Below are 20,892 nucleotides of genomic sequence, written 5' to 3'. Positions count from 1 at the left end.
AAAAGCCCATTTAAATAACATGGGGAAATTCTTCATCCAATCTTTAGACCCCCTCAAAATTAAAAATATTCACTTTTGGCAATTTTCCTCTGGGTTTGTCCCGAAAAGTTACAATGTCAAATTTAACCATTGTAGCCCTACAGGAAGTGCTCAATAATTTGGGGGTGTAAAAGGTGTTCCATATAAATAACATGGGAAAGATTTTTCAGTTCTCTATAAAACCACTCTAAAGTTGGATTTTTAAATTTTTACTGATTTACTTAGGTACTGCTAAGAAAACGTACAAGGATACCGAATTTGAAGTATTTATTCCAATCCTAAGTACCTAAAACACGAGATTATAGGCCCAAAAAAAGGCCCATTTAAATACCATGGGGAAATTTTTCATCCCCTTTTTAGACCCCCTAAAAATTAAAAATATTAACTTTTGGCAATTTTTCTGTCGGAAAGCTACCATCATGCCAAATTTAATCATTGTAGCCCTACAGGAAGTGCTCAATAATTTATGTCAGCTCATGTAGTTTTATATTATATAGTTAGGGTGTTTCAGAATGTCTTAAATGAAATTAAATATCTTCCAGCATAAAATACATAGTTTTATTGTTGAAGTATTCAGTTCCGATGCTTTGTGCGTTCAATTGGGGAAATTTCCCGAGAACTTCTTTCGGGACGTTTTTTTTTTTTTTTTTTTTTTTCCTCCTCCCTCGAAAATGCAGCTCCCTTTACTGTACATCAAAACTTCCACTAGTACGAAAGTTCGAATTCAACACTTGAAATAGTACGCGGTACGTAGTTTGGAGAAGTTTTACGCTTTTGCTGGTGTTGATTCTACAGAATTCTTATTTGAAGAGTACCTACAAATAACTGCACTAAACTGTTGTTGCTGGAAAACTAAACTTTACTGAAGAATACTTGTGTTACCATCAAAGGTAAGAAATAATACTAATAGTTTTACTAATGCACTACATGTTTACTGGTAGTACCGGCATCTATGGCTTTAAACGCGTCAAACGTATGAGGGACAACGTCCCTCGGCGTCGCCGAGCACACTATTCACGGAAAATATTTTCTAAAATATAAAATTGCATTTTTATTTCTTTCAAATAGGCTACAAGCATAATCCATACATTAATTTGTTACTTAATTATCTCAGTCTAAGGTAAGGTTTTTTATTCATTCAGTGCAGTCAGAACTTTATAAAGGTCTTATAAAGGGTTGAATGTTGTATACCTTAACGGGAAAGCATTCAATTCGCCTAAGGAAAGTCCAAAATCTGATAAAAATCACTTTCAATGTGATCACCTTGGTTGTATCAATAATATATTAACAAAAAGCTCAAAAACCCAGGTGGGTTTTAAGGTGGGTTTTTTCAGGTGGGTCCAACCCGAAAAAACCCGGTGGGTTTTTTCGGGCTGGGCCCACTTGGGCAAACCCTGATCAGCGGGCAAAAAATGGCTGAAAAAGTTCATCGCTCGAAATCCAACACTTTCGTCTCGGAAACCTGAAGGATTGTATTTCACTAGCTATGACACAACAATCGGGTGCAGTAAACAGAATATGATACAGTACGATTGTGTTTGATTTCGCCTGTCCTAAAAGCTTGTGTTCAATTTTAGCTACCTTCCCAAATTAGGAACCTCACAATGTACTAACAAAAACTCCTAATCTGCTGTCACTCAACATTTTTCACAAAACCTTGCAGTGATGTCACTGGTTGGCACTTTGTATTTGTTAGTTAATTTAACTACGTACACCATTCGTATTTTACTAGATCGCTGTTACAAATAGGGAACGTTTTACAGCTTTCTGAAAAAAAAAAAAAAACTCCCCAAATAAGGCTACTTTCCCCTATATACGGGAGTGAAACGTGATAACCCACAAATGTGTGTTCATCAAGACTTTACGAACACTTACACTTGTACGAACATTTTTCATTTTTTGGTTTAAACCATTTTTTTTTGGGGGGGGGGGGGGGACCGGCTGGTTTAAAGCAGCCAACACTGGCATTGGGCAAAAAAGTTTCCACCTTACCTAATCCGTGGAGGCTGCATGTGCAAAGGAAGTTCCTTATAAACCGTCTCCCATAGTCGATACAGACAAAGGAGATTCCGTAGCATACATCCTGGAGGCTAACTGAGCAAAGTGATGACCTGTATGTATCTAATTACAACCTTCATTAACCGAAGCCACTTTGTGTGTGTTAAGAACTAATATTGAAAGCACTTCTTTTGTACCTTTACAAAGACATTCTGTACATTATTCTATAGAGTACTATTTTTATAATAGAACTGGTGAAGGGCAAATGCCAGACTATTACTGATTCTACCAAAAGACATTACAATGTGCATTTTTGGACAGCGTGCACATGGCTTCATATACACAGTTGTGGATCACCAGTTTCACGGTTTTGTCTGTTCGAAATAACGCGTGACAGAATGTATTTCCCATGGTTTTGAGAGCCCTATCTCCCAATGAACGATTATGGTCAACAGCAAGGTTATTTGTTGCTGTGATAATAACGTCAATGGCTGACATATACTCTCTATTAAATATTCACAATAAAATTTCTCCACAAAAACGTATTTCAAACCAAAGTATTACAAAATACGATATTAACAAAGAAAACAAATAAAATTAGAACAGAGGTTGTAAACAGACGAACAGAATAAAATATAAAATACATGACAATAAAATAATTAAAAAAAGCAATATTAATAATTCATACTTCGGCTTCGAATCTATGCACTTTTCTGCATATGAACTTTCCTTCTTTTATTGATGTTAAGAGCCAACCCTTAGACAGGATGTTTCAAAACAAAACCGACAACATTTGGGAGGTGATTCCTGACACCAAGATAAGACAAAAGTATAGACCAACCTTCCGTCTTTTCAGACTTATAGGCTGCCGAAAACACGAAAAAATGAACTTTAAAGGTCCATAGCTCCAAAACTATGGGACCTATCGTAGTCGGGTTAAGACTTCACTTAGGAACTACCGTAGTACGTACCGTATCCAAATATCAAGTTTAGAATCCTGTGGTACTACCGCAACTAGGATTCTGAAACATGTATTTTTGGATAGTGCACATATTAGTTTCTAAGTGAGGTGTTGACTCGCCTAAGGTAGGTCCTATAGTATTGAAGCTATGGAACTTTAAAATTAATTTTTTGATGTGTTCGGCAGCCTGTAACTCCGAAAGGAAGCATTTGTGCACCCAGGTTGGTCTACACTTTTTGTTTAGTGTCAGGAATTATCTCCCATACGTTGTCGGTGTTGTTTTGAAACACCCTGTAGTTTGTCGATCTAGTTCATTATATTTGTTATCATAAGAAACTCTTATAATAAATGAAACTGAAGATTACAGCAATATTATTCACCTCAATTGTGTGTTTCTATGAGTATCTTGACTACTAGTCTGTAATGCATGAGAGTCCTCCTCTTCATTGAACGAAACATCTTCTTCTTTAATTTCTACTTTGAGATGAAGAACAGAGCTATCGTCGGTAACTGCCATATCACTGTCCTTCTGTTTAAAGAAAACTGGTGCGGTATCAGTTGAACTGCTTTCCATTTGCTGGGAATCCTTAGTAATTTTCTGCACCTTCTGTACTTCAGTTAAACCATCACTGCATTTACATGAAACCTGAAAATAAAGAAAATCTATTATTTAATGGTTCTGTCTAGATTTGTTGTAAGAATTGATTTTCGCACCGAAAAACATGTGAAAATCTTATCATTTACTGCACTAACCCCCTTCTTGTTCAAACCAAACAATTAAAGGGCGTATACTACAGTTAGAACTACAGCAAAAGCAATAATTGCTTTTTGAGAATAAAAAACGAAAAAGCCTAAGTAACAAATGATCCCTTTCTTTTTAGAATTAAGCAATTACTAAAATAAGGATGGCGTTCAGTATCACTCGTAAACCCATCGACGGCTCCGGACGACGGAATTGTGACTTAAAATGAGCCGTTGTAAACAACCTCGTTTATGCGTATACCTAGCGTCGCTGACGCGCCCCTATGGACGTACCCCCCTTGTTATCGCCCGGGGCCCTTGCTGTGCTCTTGTTCTTGCTCAGTTAGCGTTCGTGCTTTTTAGGAGCTACGTAGCATAAGCCGGTCCGTGTTATATGCACTGTATTTATACTTATCACAGTTATAAATAACGAATCACAATCACTACGAATTTATTTAGAGGAGAAACTAAATAATACCCCTAAACACAACTGGAAACGTTTCTGCAAATATTCATGTGATCTATTAAAGGAAATAAGAGTTACAGAAAAGAACCAAGAGATATATATTCTTTTCCATATACCGTTTCCCCTAGAGGTTATTTAGTGTACAATGAGAAAAGCGGTCTACAATATTAATATTTATATATACTTTTGGAGTACATCAGTGGCGTAGGGAAGGGGGGGCAGAGGGGCCGGGCCCCCCGCAAAGAGGTCCGACAAATGTACTTTGGTACTTTGATGTTTGTAATTTTTTATATATTTTTATGTTTATATATTTTTTTGTTTGTAATTTTTCTATATGTGCCAATAACAGCACTTGGCCCCCCCCCCAAACACACATCCTGGCTACGCTACTGGAGTACATAGTGCAATAGAAAACATATTCTAGTTCATAGATGGTAGACACACTTCTCAATATTTTTATTTATAGTCTTTGGCCTAACAACTTTGTCAAATAAACTCTATTTAAATTCATCCATTTGTTCCGTTATTGGTAAAAGAATTTTTCTGGTTCACACTTTGCATGAAGTCCCTTATACATTAAAGAGAATGTTATTTAATTTAAGCAATTAAATCGCCAGATCCTTTAAAGAGAGTGATGGTTATTACATACTGTAGAATAACTCACTGCTTTTAAGTATCAAATATTTTGAAGAAACAAATCCTCTGCCACTCACATTTAAATCCATTTATTATACTACCGTACCTTTATGCCTACCAATATTTCACAGAAGGGATTCTACTAATGCAATAAAATGTAGATTAATTAGGGTAGGGTAGAGTATTTACATGTAAACTCGCTCTATAAAACCTAATCCTTTACGCTGAGTTATAACTTTACGCAGACAAGAAAAATGGTACTACCTGCAACCATCCTTATAGGGAATATAAGAATAAACGAATTTTTGTCTAAGCTTATAATGTGCTTTCTAACTATGGTTGCATTTCCGTGCTCGAAGCGATGAACCTCCTGCTCTGTCTTGCCCTGACGCAGATTAAATCCAATATTAGCTTCTAGTAACAACCGAGCACAGGTTAGTGTGTGCTTTGCACACTTGTCGAAATAACTGCATAAGCATGTCTCTTCGATAAAGATACAATAACAGCATATATAATAAAATATTCTAGACAGTCGTACTTTTCAGTGACACTTCATGAGGGCAAACTGGAATGTTTCATAGTAAACCCTAAAATAAAACTAGGAAGAGTAATGACAGATTGGATTAAATTAAGTTTGTAATCATGAATACCACATAAAGTAGACTCTTCATTAGATTACGCTGTTTCAAATACTGATTTCTTTACGCGATAACCAATGACTTATTTAAATTACTCGGGGCAATGAATTGTGTTTGGCATAAGCTTCCACTGCCCCTCTTTGGAGTGTTTCTTATTAATATCACTTTCGATACCAACCATTCAATTTTACGTTAAAACATTCCAAATCATGTCTTTAAACTGCACCCAAAAAATAATCACACGCAAAACGCACAGTAATATTCGTACAGGTTTAGTTTTGGCGCACCACTAGAAAGAATTGTTGAAAAATTTATAATTTATTTACTAATTTTCTTCTTATTGTTCCCTAAAACGTTTCTACTCGACGACATGAAAATATCTTACAGTAGTCTACCTGACAGATAAAAGTCAAGGTGGTCACCAGAAGTAATTGTTGAAAAATTACAATTCTTTTACGATTTGTTTATAAACACGGCTTCCGAATGTAGAGCATAAAAATTAGTACAAAAAGCAGAAACCAACCTATGCTAGGTGGCCACTAAAAAGTACGAATGCTACCTAATTGAATCAGGGTAGGGCAAAGCCGGTGAGCTCGCGCAGGGGTGCGTTCGAAGGAAGCAGCACGCTGGGCGACACCTGAAAAATATCTCACCTGACATAGAAAAAATTCAAATAGGCCATCAGAATTATTTATTAAAAAATTACAATTAGTTTCCGATTTGCGTATAAATACGGCTTCCTGATGTCTGGCATGAATAGTGAAAACACACACCAACCTGTGGTAGGTGGCTACTAAAAGCACAAATCCCATCTAACCGAGTCAAAGCAGGGCGTAGCTTGTGAGCCGGCGTGGTAGCGCGGGGGTTCGTCCGAAGGGAGCCGGTGCGTCAGCGATGGTGGGTATTCGCGTAAGCGAGGATAGTGAAAAGAAGTGGGTTTTGGCAAAGACACGAGTTTAATAGCACTTATCATGGTTTCATACTAGTAGCACTCCATTTATAAACATAAAAAAAAAACTTCTGTACAGTGTGCAGAAAAACAACACCGGTGGAAAATAACATCTAATAGAGTCATCTTTCACATGCACTCAGTTATTTCATCAATCGTAAAGCATTTATATTGATTTTACACCAGTAACCATTCACTTGTAAACCTAAAATACACCTGTATTACTTTGTATAAAATTCTGTCACCTGCAGAAAAATGTTCCTGATAAATATGTCTTTTCATACAAAGTATTCAATTTTACCGGCAAATATTCAAAAATGTGGTGCGTCAAAAGTAAACCAGTATGGAAGTTTGTTACTTACATACATGTCTTTTCATGCAAAGTATTGAATTCTACCTGGAAATCTTTCAAAATGTGGTGCATCAAAACTACACCTGGACCGCTATATAGCCTTACAAATAAAGCAAATGTACAAGGATTCAATCAATAGGGTTCAATATCTGAGAAGGAAAAGTATTTTCTAACTTACTTAGTGTAACTTTTTCATACATTATCTCCCCATATACATTTTTCAATTTGTTCCTTACCTTCAAAAAGTTTTATAAAACACAATCTTATACCAATCCTTCACATATCAAAAACCACGCTTTTGACTTAACGTTGCCAACCCAGAGATTCAAAATATCACTAGCCAACGCTCGAAAATTTGAATAGTAAAATTAGTAAATCTAGCTTAACCTTTAGATGACGAAGGGATTTAAATGCCGCAGCCCCTTCTATACGGCGCCATTTAAAGCGTTTTCGTAAGAGTTTACAAACAAGTCCATATCTTCACTCCTATTTATCCAAAACACATGAAACAAAAAGAATGTTGTTCACGAATGTCTCTATTTTGTATTTAAGTTATTTATATATACGGAATTTTTAATGTTTTATGCGTTATTAGTATTGTTGCAATAGTAAATTTGTTTTTAGGAAAGAAAAATGAAATTTCTCCCCCCACCCCTCGTCAAATATACTGATAGGATCAATCGGTGTTATTTATCCCTTAAATTCCATTATTTGGCGTTATAATTCATATAAAACTTTCCTTCTAAATTCTCTTTTTACCCTGTCCATCCATCATCGAGAAGCTGAAGAACGGTTTAAGAAAGATAGTTACAACCACAGATCCCATCACCAAAATGACTACTGTCCTGGAAGTAGCCGCAGACCTTCCGGATGATGGGACGCAAAAAAAATTGCTATTACCCTCAATCTGATAGTGGCATGCTGGAACGCTGCCGGCATAGCAGACCAAGGTGAGGAACTACAGAATTTTCTCGCCCGAGAAAGAATAGACGTGGCCCTCATCAGCGAAACTCACCTGAAGCCTGACAAGCAATTTACTGTTAGGAACTACACAACATACCACTCAGACCGACAAGGACCCATGGGCGGTATGGCCATTCTCATAAAGTGGCACATTGCCCACGACCCTCTCCCCACGCCGGCACTAACCTCACTTGAAACAATAGGAGTCACGGTCCACTCCCCGGACGGCCCACTGTAGCTGATCTCCTCCTACAAACCTCAATGGGCCTCTTCACCCGCCAGACCTCACTATTCTCAGGAGGCTGGGACACCGAGTGCTGGTTGGTGGAGACTTAAACAGCAAACATCCACACTGGAACTCAAGAAGCTCCAACCGAAATGGCCGCATTCTCCATCAGGCTCTCCGTGGCGTCGACTTTCTGCCTTCCGCACCCACGGAAACCACGCACTTCTCCCGGAATGGCGGACAGCCCGATATCTTGGATATGGTGCTTAGCGCAAACATCGCCTTGACGGACGGCCCCATTACCATTCCGGAACTCAGCTCAGACCGTATTCCCATCAAGCTAACAGTGGCCCTCCGCACAGTGGCCCTCCGTTCCTGCAAGGAAACTACTTACACTGCGACAGACAAACTGGCAGCAATACACGGACCTTCTGCCAGCGTTGGTGGACCCTGTCTCCGTTTACGCACCCCTGAAGACATGAACGGAGCAGTAGCATCCTTAACCTCCAACATTCTCACTGCGATGGATGTGTCCACCACCACCATTTCACCAGCAGCAACCAGACCTGGCAGAGGCCCGCAAATCGGCACTTATCCACCTCAAACGAACAGCACGAAAACTTTGGCAGCGAACACGACACCCACAATACAAGCGTGTATGGAACTCCCTTTCCATAAGAATAAAGAAGAGGCTGCTACGCAGGCTCTGCAGAAGTGGAATGATGCAGAGATGGACACACCTTCACGTGACTTTTAACGACTAGTCAGAACACTTGCCCGACCTACTGGCCCACCACGTGCGCAACCCCTCAGAGGTACACAAGGATTGGTGTACAACCCGGAAGAGCAAGCCAGCCTCCTTGCGGACTACCTGGAAGGTGCTTTTCAACCCAATGATATACAACTTGACGCCGAGATGCTGGAGGCAGTTTAGCACTCCATCCACACTGCCAATCACCTTCAACTGCTGAACCACCTCCAACTGGTACGCCCAAGAGAAGTGGAAAAAATTGTAAAGCATCTCCCAACCCCGCGTGCCGCTGGACCGGATCGCATCCCACCCCAAGCGCTCAAACACACACCAAGGAAAGTCATAGTGCTCCTTTGCCGTTTGATCAACGCCATCTTCAACACAGGCCACTTCCTTCCAGCCTGGAAGGACGCAAGAGTCATACTCATCCCTAAGACGCTGGGGAACAGATCAGCACTCAACAATCACCGCCCTATCAGTTTGTTATCTCACCTCAGCAAACTTGTGGAAAGGGTCATCCAACGGCGGCTGCAGCAGCATATCACAGCCCAGGACATCTTCCCGCCGCATCAATTTGGTTTTCGACCAGGACACGGCACGACAGTCCAACTAGTGCGAGCGGCAGATGACATCACCTTCAGATTTAACCTTCAAGTAAAGTCAACTCTACACATCCTGAGGTACCGAGATCCTCAGTATTTACATAGTGGAAGAATGGATATTCTCCCTAGACATAAACATGAAAGTTTATGGCTCTTGTCATCCCAAATACAAGATTTAATCGTGAAAATAAGATTGTCAGTTTGAATAAGACAATTATATGTATAAGTAATATGTAATAGAAAGTGTATAAAATAATGCTTAGAGAGTGAATAAAATGTGGGTTGATTTACTGACACGTTTTATTTTGCTTTGGTGCAGTCTTCTTGGGAATCTTCCGTTTGACTGTAGCCTTCTTTGGCTTTAAGACTTTTGGATGTTCGGAGTTTTTGCCTTCTTCACTTTAGATGGTGATTTATTAGGTTTGGGACCAGCAGCGATCTTCTTTTCGCCGGTCTTGTTGGGACCTATAACTGCTGACTTCTTCCAGGCTTCTCTTCCTTTGATGCTGATCATTTCGCTGAACATCCACCTTCAGGCTTCTCCTTTAGCGATAAAGCACTAAGCTTAAACGATACAGATACGCCTTTTCCCTTGTTCTGAACCAATGACCTGGCGGAAAATGCACTTCTCAAGTATTTCTTGATAAATGGAGCAAGCTTCTCTGCATCAATTTTATAGTTCTGAGAAGTATATTTCTTTGTTACTTGCAGTAAATTTCCTCCCCTTTCCTTCAAATTCTTGATCGCGTTGTTTGATTCGTGATTTGACACAAACTGTTATATAATAAGCGTACACAACATGAATGCCATTATTATTCTTTCCGTGTTAAATAAAAACATAATAATAATAATAATAATAATAATAATAATAATAATAATAATAATAATAATAATAATAATAATAATAATAATAATAATAATAATAATAATAATAATAATATTTCAGTTTAACTTCCTACGATTATGCTCTTTAGGCTAAGGGAGACCAATGATTAAGGCAAGTTAACATGATGGAGGAATTAGTGGAATTAAAATGCGGGAGGAAACGGGAGTACCATGAGAAAACCCACAGACACGATATTGTCCACCACAAACGTGGCAGAGAACAAACCAGGGATCCCACACAACAGAGGCAAACGCTCTACCACTGAAACACTGTGTCCCCCTCAATAGTAACGAAAAGCCCTTGAAATATAATAGCATAAATTTTAGTTTAGGATTTATGTATTATAAATTATTGATTTTTGAGTTGGTCCCGCCATAATGCTTATATCTTGTTATCAGAAATATTATGAACAAGGAGAATCGACAGTTGAGAAACTGAAGAGCATGTCAGAATATTTATTTATTTATTTCTAGACACAACAGGCTACATAACCCAATTACAGTGTCCGTTACATGTATTAAGCAACTATGTACGTATGGTGTGATTTTGAAGAGGCTAGGACCAATCTCATAGCCAGTGTTTCTTTCAGAAACAATGTTCCGGGAGGGCACACTTTCTACTTCGGGGGGAAGGGGGAGGAAAACTGCTGATAATATTCTATTTATTATGATATTATAGACATATTATTTTGGTTTCGTTCGGGGGGTACTCTTAGAGCTCCGGGGGAAGCAGTGCCCCTCAAAAACATGTCTGAAAGAAACACTGTTCATAACCATGACTGATATAGATATAGGGGCCGCGGTGGCTCAGTGGTAGAGCCTTCACCTCTGGTGCTTGGGGTCCCGGGTTTGATCCCAACCCCCGCCAAGTGAATTTTGTGGTGGACAAGCACCGTGTGCGTGGGTTTCCTCGGGTTCTCCCGTTTCCTCCCACTTTCTTCACTCCACCATTTCATTCATTACTTATCATCACCGTCTCCTTTCGCCTAACCGGCATAACCGTGAGACGTAAAATTCAAAGATTTCATTTCATTTGATATTGGGATACAACTAAGTTCGTGAGTATGCATAAAAGCAAGAAAGCTTAGATTTGACTGATTTCTAAGCTGGATCGAACTGGGTTTCAAATTTTAATGCAGTTTATTAGTCGGAAACTTACGCCTTTTGGATCTTATAAAGTATGTTCAATCGCAAGAAGAGATTGAGTCTGGGGCATCATTTAGGGGGGCAGGGAGGGGCATTTGCCCCCCCCCTGAGTTTGGAGATTTATATAGATTTTATCAATAGAATAGTAGTAAGTCATGAAAAACGAGAAATTTTACATATATCAAGGGGTTTTGCCCCCCCGAAGCCAAATTTGAAATGACGCTACTGGGTTGAGTGTTTTGTGATGGCATTTGATATTAAATTCAGATAAGATCGTCCCTAATTATTCGCCAGATGTAATTCTGAAAGGACAGCTATAAAATTAGTGGAATAAACAGTATTTATAGATCAACTGACTTTCCTGTTTATAATTATATCAGTATCTATTTAGCCTCATACATTATGTATACTTACTGTTATGCGCAGCTAAATTTGGCACAATAAGCGATGCTTACAGGTGAACTTCCAATTATATTTGATTATATAACAATATCCGTCAGGTATTTCGCTAATGATCCGTGTTAACCACGAGGGAGATCAAAAGGTAATTCGTATCGTATATAGGTACGGATCTATTGCGTATTTTTAACGTCTAATATTATTGTATTTAATTGGTTTATATTTATTAATTTAACTGCTAGTCTAATCTTTCATGAAAATATAATTTAAAAGGAAAATGTATCACAAACACCTCGACATCTTATGAGCAGAAGCAGGGGTGCCCACAAGGAGGGGCTATGACGCAAACTGCGTCATTGAAATATTTGGGGGGGGGTTAAAAATCTATATAAATATGTTTGAGGGGGGGTAAAATTAATAGAAAAGTTTTTTTTTCATGGAAGAACACCTACGGATAGACAATTGAGGGGGGTGCGTCATAGACATGAGGGGGGGTGGGCACCACTGAGCAGAAGTAATAGTCCATAAGCAGCCATAGTACAGACCAAACCCTAGACAGCCTTATAAACTGCATTGTGATCCTCATACATGGGCGCCCACAGACGGGGGCAAGAGGGGGCAATTGCCCCTCCCTGGATTTTCGAAAAAAGTTAACATTTATAGGCTCTTCTGCTGACAAAAGTTTGCTTTTAAGATCGACATTCAAATACATGATTAGGAGTAACAAAATTAGGATTAGGAGTAACCCACTCCAAGATTTTAACCTACTCCTCTCCCCAGTATGATGTTTTATATTTTTTTGAGTAATGATTATATTGAGACTGATCAATGCAATGGCAAAGTATTTTGAATGATAGTTTCCGTCAGTTGAGTTGAAAACGTAATTTTGCTCTTTGGTGTTTCTTTCGCAGACGTGGTGCTGATAACAGGCCCGTACCCAGGGGGCTTTACGGGGGGTCGGACCCCTTCTAAATTTTTGCTTCCCCCCTAAAATTTTCACATTTTTGGGCTGGCTACTGACCTGGCCGATGATAACAATGAAGTTTAGTTTTCTTGGGTTTCAAAGTTCGAAAACTGTCATCTAAGCTACACTTTCAATAATTATATATATATATTCGTGTGTGTCTTGCCCCCTCTTGGAAAAAATCCTGGGGCGCCCATGTCCTCATATGTATTAAAATCCATCTATACAGTTGGATAAGGTAGTTATCTAAGCACTTTTTCGAAATAAAGGCTTTTGAAAAAAGTCAAATTTTCAGTCCTTTGTATCTTGATTATATTCATTAGAAATTCGTCACATCATGATCATAATTTACGTACTTAAGTACTTTGGATGTGCATTGCCCTGTCTGTCTCACTGAAGTCTTTCTATTTCAAATGTGCCCCTGCCGGCGCTGCTGTCGATCTGTGTTTTCTCGTACCTCCCTCGAAAGAGGCACGGCAAGTTGTTTAGGCCGAGATCATTTAATAGTTGAATATGGACAGGGTTGCCACATTGACAGGATTCGCTGTACACTGTCTTGTTTAGCCATTCTAAGTAATCTATGATCTTCACTTACCAAGACTAAACGACTGAGTGACAAATTGGCAACATAGCTGAAGCCATTCACTTCTTTCCCCAAAGCAAAGGGGAGGTTTCCTCCATAAGAGGGCGTTGGGATGAGGCTGAAGTATGTTTCACATATTTTCCGAGGGTACATTTGAAATAGAAAGATTTGAAATAGAACACGTAGATTTGAATCATGTACTAACATAACGCACTAATATTTGAAAAAAAAAATGTTGGCTTGGCAATACTGATAGCCTGATTTATATCACAAAACATGTCAAAGAATGTCCCTCTGCAAATTGCATGGTACATGGTACAAAATTTCAGCGTTTTTTGTGTGTACTAGTTTAAAAGTTACAAGGGAGTATCATAATAAATTATGTACCCTCTATATTTAATACGGTAATAATACGAGGTACAGTCAAAATGTTAGTTGCACTCCTCCAGAAAACAAAACTAGAGCAAACTTTTATAAAAGAATACATATAACAAAACAAAATACATATTCATAACATGGGGCCCACATGAGCTGTGGGGGGGGGCAGGATCGGTGCCCTTGCCTTTATTCAAACATTTGTAAAGGTGTGGCACCACGTTTACTATTCCTTGTGCGAAGAATTCCCTTCCAATATCCGATAATTATTGTTGGTTACAGCTTACACTTCATCATCTGAGTGATATCTCACTTTGAAAGATCTTTCATGAAACTGAAAACATGGATTCAAAAGGCGCAAGATCTAGGATACAAGGGGGTGATCTTTTACTTCCCATTGAAACTTGCGCAGAAGATCTGTAAGCGTCGTTAATATCTATACATGCGTTCTCAACAATGTTACAGCAGTTTGCGATACCTTGACGTGATATTGTCTTTTTACCATATACTTCGTACCAGTGTTTCTTCCAGACATGTTTTTTGGGGGCACTGCCCCTCGGAGCTCTGAGAGTGCCCCCCGGAGGAGACCAATAAAACGTCTATAATATAATAATAAATAAAATAGTACCAGCAGTGTCCCTCCGGAATACTATGTATGCCACCCCGGAGCACTTTTTCTGAAAGAACGACTGCTTCGTACATCTGCCAATAAATGTCTGTGCAAGTTACACTTTTTTGCCCACAAGAAGTGAATCGCCACACCTAGAGGTCCCAAGACCTGCTCCCTAGTGATGGGTAATTCCGGAACGATTCGTTCCACAAGAACGAAACCCTTAGTGGAACGAAAGGATCGAATCTCTGAGAGGAACTGGATTGACTTTGGCCTAATCAAAAGATGAATTCGCTCATCGAAACGAAGAGACGGATTGAGACAGTGAATTCGGTTAGTGGAACCAAAGGACGGAACCAAACAACACAAGTGTGGACTCAGTTGATTGATTGATATGGATGGAATCGGACAAAAGAAATAGTGCAGAGTAATTGGGCAATGTATAACAGAGAGAAAAATGGCCTACTGCGCATGGCTAGAAACAACCAATTCTTTTTATATGATTTTTGTGTCCCTTCTCAGAATATTCTGACTACCAAATTGCTCTATGAATGGAGGGAGTTAGGAGGGTGGCTACTAGTCTTATCAGAATGTTTGTTGCTTTTTTCTCTTCCACTGGTATTCAGGGTTGCCATGTCTATTGATTGTTTTGTATTGCAATTCAGAAAATGAGCTTCCTGGCATAAACTATCGATGGCTTAGTGTCAAAGGAACGTATCTACAAAATTTGTTTTTTCGAGATACGAACATTTCTGACATTATCAGAACTCAAATGTTTCCTTTTGTGAAATGATTATAAGTCAAACTTCCTTGTAAAATATGGTTGATCAAATAAAAAGCATTTTGAATTATCAAAAACTAATATCAAATACGAAAAAACAATTTGTTTTCGAGATTCTGAAGAGCTAACTTTTTTGTAGATATGTTTCTATGACACTAAGCCGTCGCTATGATGTTTACATATCCTTCTGTAAAATTGACAATTGAATTTTTGATTGGGTTTTAACATTACAGTTTAACACAAAGGCTATATGGGATAAACCGTATTATATAAGATCAGATTCGAAACGTTACTCTAACTTTTCTCAAAGGGAAGCACTTTGGTTGGGATCGGACCCGGAACCATACGAACATTAACCACTTTGCTCAGCTCTAAGTTAAACTGAAAGTTTGTTTCATTACGGATAAAAGAAAATATCTTTTACAGCTTGATAATATGTGAGAGCCAATTAACACAGAAATGGGAGTCCTATCGTAAATCTTCCTACCAAGATGAGATAATGAACGAACTGAGACCGAAGTAAAATGAGATAGAAGAGAGAGAAAGTTCAACGTTAGGTGAATTAGTGGCGTACGCAATTGGTTTTCGGAGTTTTAACCTCCCTTGACTAAGATGTTAATAGAAAAATAAACACCATAATGAGATATATATTATTCAAACACCTGAAATTCTACAAACTTGGAAACTTTGAAACCCCCTTGCGAACGCCACTGGATAAACTAATATCCTTTCAAAATTCTGATCCTTCTACTAGTGGTTTTCTAAACGAAGATTGCCAATAATTAAGAAAAAAATAAATCTTCTGTTAAATGTCACGTTTTTAGGGTTCTAACGAAAGTAAACGATTACGAAAAGAATTAATGGAATTTGTTGGCATGAAAATAAGGGAAGGAACACGACAACCTGAACAAAAACCCAGTAACACAATGTTATCCATGGTATGGTAACTCTCATGGTATGGATTCGCACCAGAAGTTACATTTTAGGACTGAGACATCACGATCCACCCCCCACCAATAATTAGTACATCCGAAAAAATACATGTTGTTGAACTCGATTGGGCAACTGCAAGAGACAAGTAGCGGTAAAAATAAAGATAATAATAAGTAATTCGTTTGCTTTGAGTTGCTTAGAACAAACGGACACCTTGCTTTTCAGTTTTTGTCACTCTTAGTGGCAGAGTTACTCCTTGAGGGATACTCATCAACCCCCCCCCCCTTTATTTTTCATATTTCTTAAAATACTACGGAAATCAAATAACATTTTTTCTTTAGTTTAATGTTTCTCGGCTTTGCACCGAGGCTAAGGGATACGATGATTAGATAAATGATAATAGTGGAATGACGAAAGTGGGAGGAAGCGGAGTAACTCCGAAGGTAAATCCATTCACACATATGAGAGATGGGATCGAACCAGAGTAATCAGTGCTCTGTCACAGCTACCAGGGCCTAACATTAAAATTTCTCTATAAATTTCTTTATTACTAAGAAAAAAGTACCGTATTCTATTTTGTGGAAAAGGATGTGTAAAAGTTGTTTTACAACCAGCATTAGCGTTACAACGTTGCTAGACTTAAGAGTCTTCATCCCGGCGAAATTAAAATGCCGCTAATTTTACAGTAATTATGTGATATCTTCAAATAGATAAAAGATAATCGAAATGTGGAACAAGAGCGCCCTAGACAATATTATTATACATGAGAAACCGTTATCACGACTCACTTATCTCCTTTCGATTTCGAGCCATTTTGAAAATCGGCATTTATTTTCGCGTTTCTAAACAGCTGAAAACGGAAAGCCACTAGGTGACTTGTGATAACGGTTCCTCACGCAAAATAATATTGTCTAGGGCGCTCTTGTTCCATATTTCAATTATCTTTTATCTATTTGAAGATATCACATAATTACTGTAAAATTAGCGGTATTTTAATTTCGCCGGGATGAAGACTCTTAAGAAACGCGAAAACGATAATCAAGATAAGAATGGATTGTTTTCCTGTCCGGAGGACTGAGCAATAACATTTCTTACGTAATTATGTACTTTCTGTATATACATAACATTTTATTGCTTGTATCCAGACATCTCTCGTCGTGGGCTCCATAATTCGTTTCAATGACCGTCAAGTAAAATTTTGTGGTGCACAAGCACCATGTGAGTATTTTTCACTCGAGGTTCTGCTGTTTCAGCCCGCTTTCTTCATTCCAACATTTCTTTCATTATCATAATCAGCATCTTCCTTAGCATTGCAGCATAAGCGTGGGAAGTTAAATTAAAAAAAAAAGACTGTATCCTAACATGTTTGTTTTGTTTTGAAATTGTGCACAATAAAATAAAAGAGCGTTATAACAATAATTTGAAAACACAATGTTAAAGTTAGTTTCAGTACCTGGGATCGAACCAGTAGCGTACGCAAGACGTTGGAGGTTTAAAACCCTCTTGAGCAAGATATTATGGAATAATAAGCTTTTAGGTATACAGGAGATAATTTTAAATTACTTTGGGATTGTATGAAACTGTTGCATGCAGATTCACTGACGGATCCCTGAGGAGGACAGTGGGGCTGACCTCCCCCTCCCCCAAAGAAAACCTTTGTATAGGCCTATGTATAAAACAAGAATTTTAGAAATGATCCAAAAAAGTGCATCATTGATCTCGATCTTGGCTAAGAATTTTAGGAATGATCCAAAAAAGTGCATCATTGATCGCGATCTTGGCTAAAAATTTTAGGAATGATTCAAAAAAGTGCATCATTGATCTCGATCTTGGCTAAGAATTTTAGGAATGATCCAAAAAAGTGCATCATTGATCTCAATCTTGGCTAAGAATTTTAGGAATGATTCAAAAAAGTGCATCATTGATCTCGATCTTGGCTAAGAATTTTAGGAATGATCCAAAAAAGTGCATCATTGATCTCGATCTTGGCTAAGAATTTTGGGAATGATCCAAAAAAGTGCATCATTGATCTCGATCTTGGCTAAGAATTTTGGGAATGATTCAAAAAAGTGCATCATTGATCGCGATCTTGGCTAAGAATTTTAGGAATGATTAAAAAAAAGTGCATCATTGATCGCGATCTTGGCTAAGAATTTTAGGAATGATCCAAAAAAGTGCATCACTGATCGCGATCTTGGCTAATAATTAGTTTTTGGATCAGAGACCATACAATTTTTGAACTGCCCCTAAATCGAGTTTTTTTTTTTTTTTTTTTTTTTTTTTTTTTTTTTTTTTTTACAAAATAAGCACACCACAATGAGTTAAGCGATAGTTCGGGTTACACTACACTATATGTAGTTCTCCAGATATAAGGCCTAAAAGAAAATTGTTGATTGAAATATATTTGATCTTTTGATCCAATAATGCACTACGTTATTGTGAATTGATGTAAAACTCTTGTATTTTAAGCCTATATTATTCGTGCAGGAGGCAATCTGCCACCACCAAACGACGCTTCAGGATCGACTAGTATATGAATCCATCATAATGTACAGACCGAATGTTTAGAACATACACTGTATTTTTACTGCCGATGTAATAAGTTTATTTCCGTCTTTCATCTTCATTAAACTCCAGTGATGATTTCAAAGTTTCCCCCGGTAAACTTACTATATGACCAGGATTCCAGCCCGTGTCCAGAAAATTGGCCAAGATTAAGTAATGTCCGAAATTTTCGGATTAATCAATGGAAGGCAAGGAAATTTCGCTTTATTTGGTCAAGCGGTTGGCTTGCAAATCTGTCCTATGTGGACATTTATAAAAAAAAAAAAAAAAAAAATGAATAGTGATAAGGTGTTCTTCAGAAGAATACTCAGAAAAATAATTAAGACAATTATGAAAATATATTTTAAGTAAAGAAAATAAGTATAAACATTTTTGGAATTTAAGGTTGGACTCTTTTAACTTCTCAATAACCCCACACCATTTTTTAAAAATACCCGAGATTGGTGTCTAGAAATTATAGTGATCCTATCCCGGGGATTTTGATACATGAGAGTGAAAATAGTACTGCAAAAATACTGGTAATCCACGGTGAACACGATCATAGATATGTTTCGGGGAGAATATCCTTCCTGGGCCATTCCTGAACTCACCACTGATTTGATTACATTTATTTATTGAGAGGCGAAGGGGGGAGTTTGTGACCAAAGCGCCACTACATCTCGTTGTAGCAAAGTGTGAACTAGTGCCCATTGAGACGGGGAGAAAACATAAGAGATGATAACACATTTTGGTTAAAAATAAAATTTTGCTGCAAAGGTTTAGCAACACCGTACATGATTAATACGGATATGTGGCGTCTTCGTACGAAAAGAGCAGTTTACCTTATTTGTACGTTCAAGAGCGTATGTCTGGCAACACTGATGCAATAGGTGGTATGCAAATAACTTAAATAACAAATAAAAGCAAGAATTCAGGAAGAAATGAAACTTTCTCTCTGTCTCTGTCTCTCTCTCTCTCTGTGTGTGTGTCGAAAAAACAATCCCTTTCTGCACACTTTCCTCACCTCCCTCCAAATACAACTTCGCAATAACTTATCAGATGAAAAAAGTTGTTTGATTAGTTTGGCTGCAAGAAGGAATCACATTGGAGAGGTGTATAGGAACTCAAAATTATTCAATTCATCGGAACCAAATGATTCGATCTAAAGAAAGGATTGAATCCTTGTTCAGAAGAACCGGATTGAAAAACCAGGAAACTCGGAATCATACAACTTGCCAGAACCAAAGGATTCGATCCAGAGGAACGAATCCTTGTTTGGAATGGATTGAAATGAATGAATTTTGGAAAAGGAACCAAGTTGCGCATCACTACTCACAACTGATTAGCAAGCAAACTACAACTGTCATATCAAAGTCACTAATTCATTCGCTGCAGATAAATGTCTGCAGTGTCGTCACCAAGTTTGAACAAAATACTCTTGCATCAGGAGTTTTTATGAAGGTATGCAACTAATGTTATCACTGACCCTCGTAGTAACAGTGTATGTCAAAGGATCTCATTCCGTACGGGTTTGCGACAACGCAAAGCAAAGTCAGAGGTTTAGTTTGTGATAATACGCATAGTAGCTATGATTGACTTTTGAATGTCTTGTGTCACTTTGCTTTGCGTAACGCTTCATAATTTTTGCGATGCCTGGTACGGCAAAAGCTCAGTCATATAGAAGACCAAGTACACCTAACAATCTTCAATAAAGATGGTTTAATCTTACAAAAGATATAAGTTTATGGGCCTCATTCCCATAATTAATTGACCTTTTAATTTATTTAAATTGATTGATTTCTTTGTAATTGTGTCCTTCGTAGAAGTAGTAGGCCCCCCCGTATATTGCGTCGAGTCAGCAAAAATTTTTGTGACGTCATAGGTCAAAGGTCAATGACCTTGGCCCGAGGTCAATGACCTAGGGGTACCTAGGACCACCCCCTCTAAATTTTGGCAGGGGTACCTTGGCCCACCCCCTAAATTTTGGCAGGGGTACCTAGGACCACCCCCCTTAAATTTTGGAAATTGCCAAATCTAAAAATTGGGTATGGTAGCCTAGGACCATAGTATGTACCTCTATTAGTATTGGGTGTCTATGTCGTTCCCTTTCATGGGTAAAAAATTGCCAAAAATTCAAATTTCGGGGGTTTTTGACCTAATTTATCCCCTTTGATGAGGTGCTATTACCCTATATAGTTATATGGGCGTATACAGGGGTCCATTACCTTTCATAACATATGGGTATATTAATGCACCCGTTGAAAAATTTGGGAGGGGTACCTTGGCCCACCCCTTAAATTTTGGAAATTGCCCAATTTCAACATGCGGTATCATAGTACAGGACCCTAAT

General features: G+C 38.2%; 1 protein-coding gene across 3 annotated transcripts in view; it reads right to left on the bottom strand.

Moving 5' to 3' along the window:
• Positions 1 to 7,636, bottom strand: part of LOC145663846 (uncharacterized) — a 29,944-nt gene extending 22,308 nt beyond the window's left edge. Inside the window, exons 1-2 of one of the 3 annotated variants that reach the window (XM_081729964.1) lie at positions 7,540 to 7,636; positions 3,379 to 3,644 (exon numbers count right to left, since the gene is read on the bottom strand). In XM_081729964.1, coding sequence (XP_081586090.1) covers positions 3,379 to 3,644; positions 7,540 to 7,548 — 275 coding nt within the window. In that variant the 5' untranslated portion in view covers positions 7,549 to 7,636. The other 2 variants (XM_081729965.1, XM_081729966.1) reach the window with 2 other exon arrangements.
• Positions 7,637 to 20,892: the final 13,256 nt, after the last annotated feature.

This window comes from Thermobia domestica, chromosome 11 (assembly GCF_964235325.1).
Source record: "Thermobia domestica chromosome 11, izTheDome1.hap1.1, whole genome shotgun sequence".
Lineage (NCBI taxonomy): Eukaryota > Metazoa > Arthropoda > Insecta > Zygentoma > Lepismatidae > Thermobia > Thermobia domestica.
The sequence above is the reverse complement of the archived record's forward strand: the minus strand, read 5'-3'. Positions and strand labels throughout refer to the sequence as shown.